Genomic DNA, 2090 nt, shown 5'->3' on the forward strand with positions numbered 1-2090 from the left:
TTAACATTTGTTGGCGTTTTGATTGGAGAAAAACTCGTTGCAATTATTCATTTTTATACAATATTTTATACAATACCTAGTTCCTTGACAAAACGTATAATGTGATATTAAAAAATTATTAATTATAGTCATCGTGTCTACTATCTTTGAGTTTATTAACTCTGTTTAGAAAATGCGTATTATAAAATCACATATCTTTCATAAATAAGCATATTTCTTTAAAAATAATAACTAAAGAGGAAACACCATAGATTTTTCAAAGATTTTAATCTCCTTTAGCATGATAAATTTATATATAAAAAATAAGTTATATCTACACTTAATGTAGGGTTCTTTTATATAGTAAAAAATACTATTATTGCCTCATTCAATAAAACGCTCAGACACGGCAATTTATTTTTGATGTAGATTTATCATGCTAAAGAAGACCAAAATCTGTGAAGAGTTTACTGTATTTTCTCTCCTTATAAGGGAGAGCTCCAATATACTTCCACATATTAAATATTATAAACTAATCATTAGACCCGCAAATTTTAAATTTTTATAAAGTCTTTATGAAATATCTATTGTAATTCTTACGAATTTTCAATAATTTTTTCGAATATCAAACTATATCATCCCTCTCCTTGGATCCAATAACACCATTGGGATACATATTTGAAGCTAAGGTTTTCATGTCATCTTTTCGGCCTCTTCGTGCAAACGGCAGCATTTTTAGTCTCAGTTTTTTTCTTTTCATAGAATCTTTCTCCCTGCAATAATATCCGTTGTAACGATAAATTAATTAATAATTAATTTCACACACACATTACACACACATACATTATCGTTCAAAATGTTCTTTTTTTGTAACGTGAATATATTATCATTAAGTTTACACCATCTAAATAAGAGAGTTTTCTGTTGCACTTATTAATGAACAATACTTTTGCTGTTATTTGTCAAAATTGTTTAATCAATAAGATGCCAATTTTTTGAAAAAGGATCATTGTTAACGTACTGATGTCTGCAATCTATGAAGATACCCATCGAGAACAGTACCACCATGGCAACGATGATGCCGAACACAACAACTATCAACGTCACAAACGCATCCTCTTCCTCGACTGTAAAGGATGTCTCTGACGTAGGCATGTATGCTGAAAGAATCATTTAAGAAACGTTTGGCAATGCTTTCAAGGCTTTCAAGGACATGTATTTAAAATACTTTTATTTAAAACACATTATTTGTAATGTTGCAAAAATGTATTTTGTATTTTGTACTTCAGCGGAGCACATGAAAATATTACTTTTATTTAAAATCGAAAAATTGAAAGTTCTTTGTATTTTGTAATTCAAATAAGATTAATTGTCAATCTCAGTATTTAAAATACAAAATATAAAATACTTTCAATTTTTCATTAATAATCTAAAATACAAAATACAAAATATTTTTATGTGCTCCGATAAAATATTAAATATAAAATACAATTATTTTACAAATAATATTTTATTTTTCAAATAAGAGTATTTCAAATACATGCACAGTTCATGTTTTGCATTATGCGAGAAAAAATCGTTTGTTTCGTACGAATTTTTGTTTTATCTCATTGTAAATAAATTTTTTGTGGTTGACATAATTATAGATATATTTCCTACTTTATTTTAAATTCTTAATAAAAGATATCACTAGAAAAATAATACTAAGAAAGAATGAAAAAACGAACAGCTCGTATTTATATTAATGAAAATGTGGAATTATGCGCGATGGCAAAGATTGTTCTGTAGATATTTTTTAACTAGCACATTTTATCATATTCATTAGAAAAGAACTGAATGTATCTAGAGACAAGAAAACGTGCCAGTGATGGAACGTCAAGGATCATACAATGACGTGGTACCTGATAAGAGCATCGGGTCTCTTATGCAAACGTGCAATGGACATAAAACATGTGTTCTACGATCGTGTGACATTGATATTTTAAACACAACTAATGATAATTCTATTCGTATAAATTTTTAGAATCAGTCAACTTCAATATACTAAATAATTACATTTTTAATTATACATTTTTATTTTTTTATTTCATACAATTAATATTAAATTTATG

General features: G+C 26.8%; 1 protein-coding gene across 1 annotated transcript in view; it reads right to left on the reverse strand.

Annotated features, from left to right (window-relative positions):
- Positions 1-604: 604 nt before the first annotated feature.
- Positions 605-2090, reverse strand: part of LOC108684747 — a 5046-nt gene continuing 3560 nt past the window's right edge. Inside the window, exons 2-3 of the mRNA XM_018189210.1 lie at positions 1001-1139; positions 605-752 (exon numbers count right to left, since the gene is read on the reverse strand). Of these exons, the coding sequence (XP_018044699.1) occupies positions 605-752; positions 1001-1139 (287 nt within the window). The remainder of the gene's footprint in view (positions 753-1000; positions 1140-2090) is intronic.

Source organism: Atta colombica, unplaced genomic scaffold, assembly GCF_001594045.1.
Source record: "Atta colombica isolate Treedump-2 unplaced genomic scaffold, Acol1.0 scaffold14, whole genome shotgun sequence".
Classification (NCBI taxonomy): domain Eukaryota; kingdom Metazoa; phylum Arthropoda; class Insecta; order Hymenoptera; family Formicidae; genus Atta; species Atta colombica.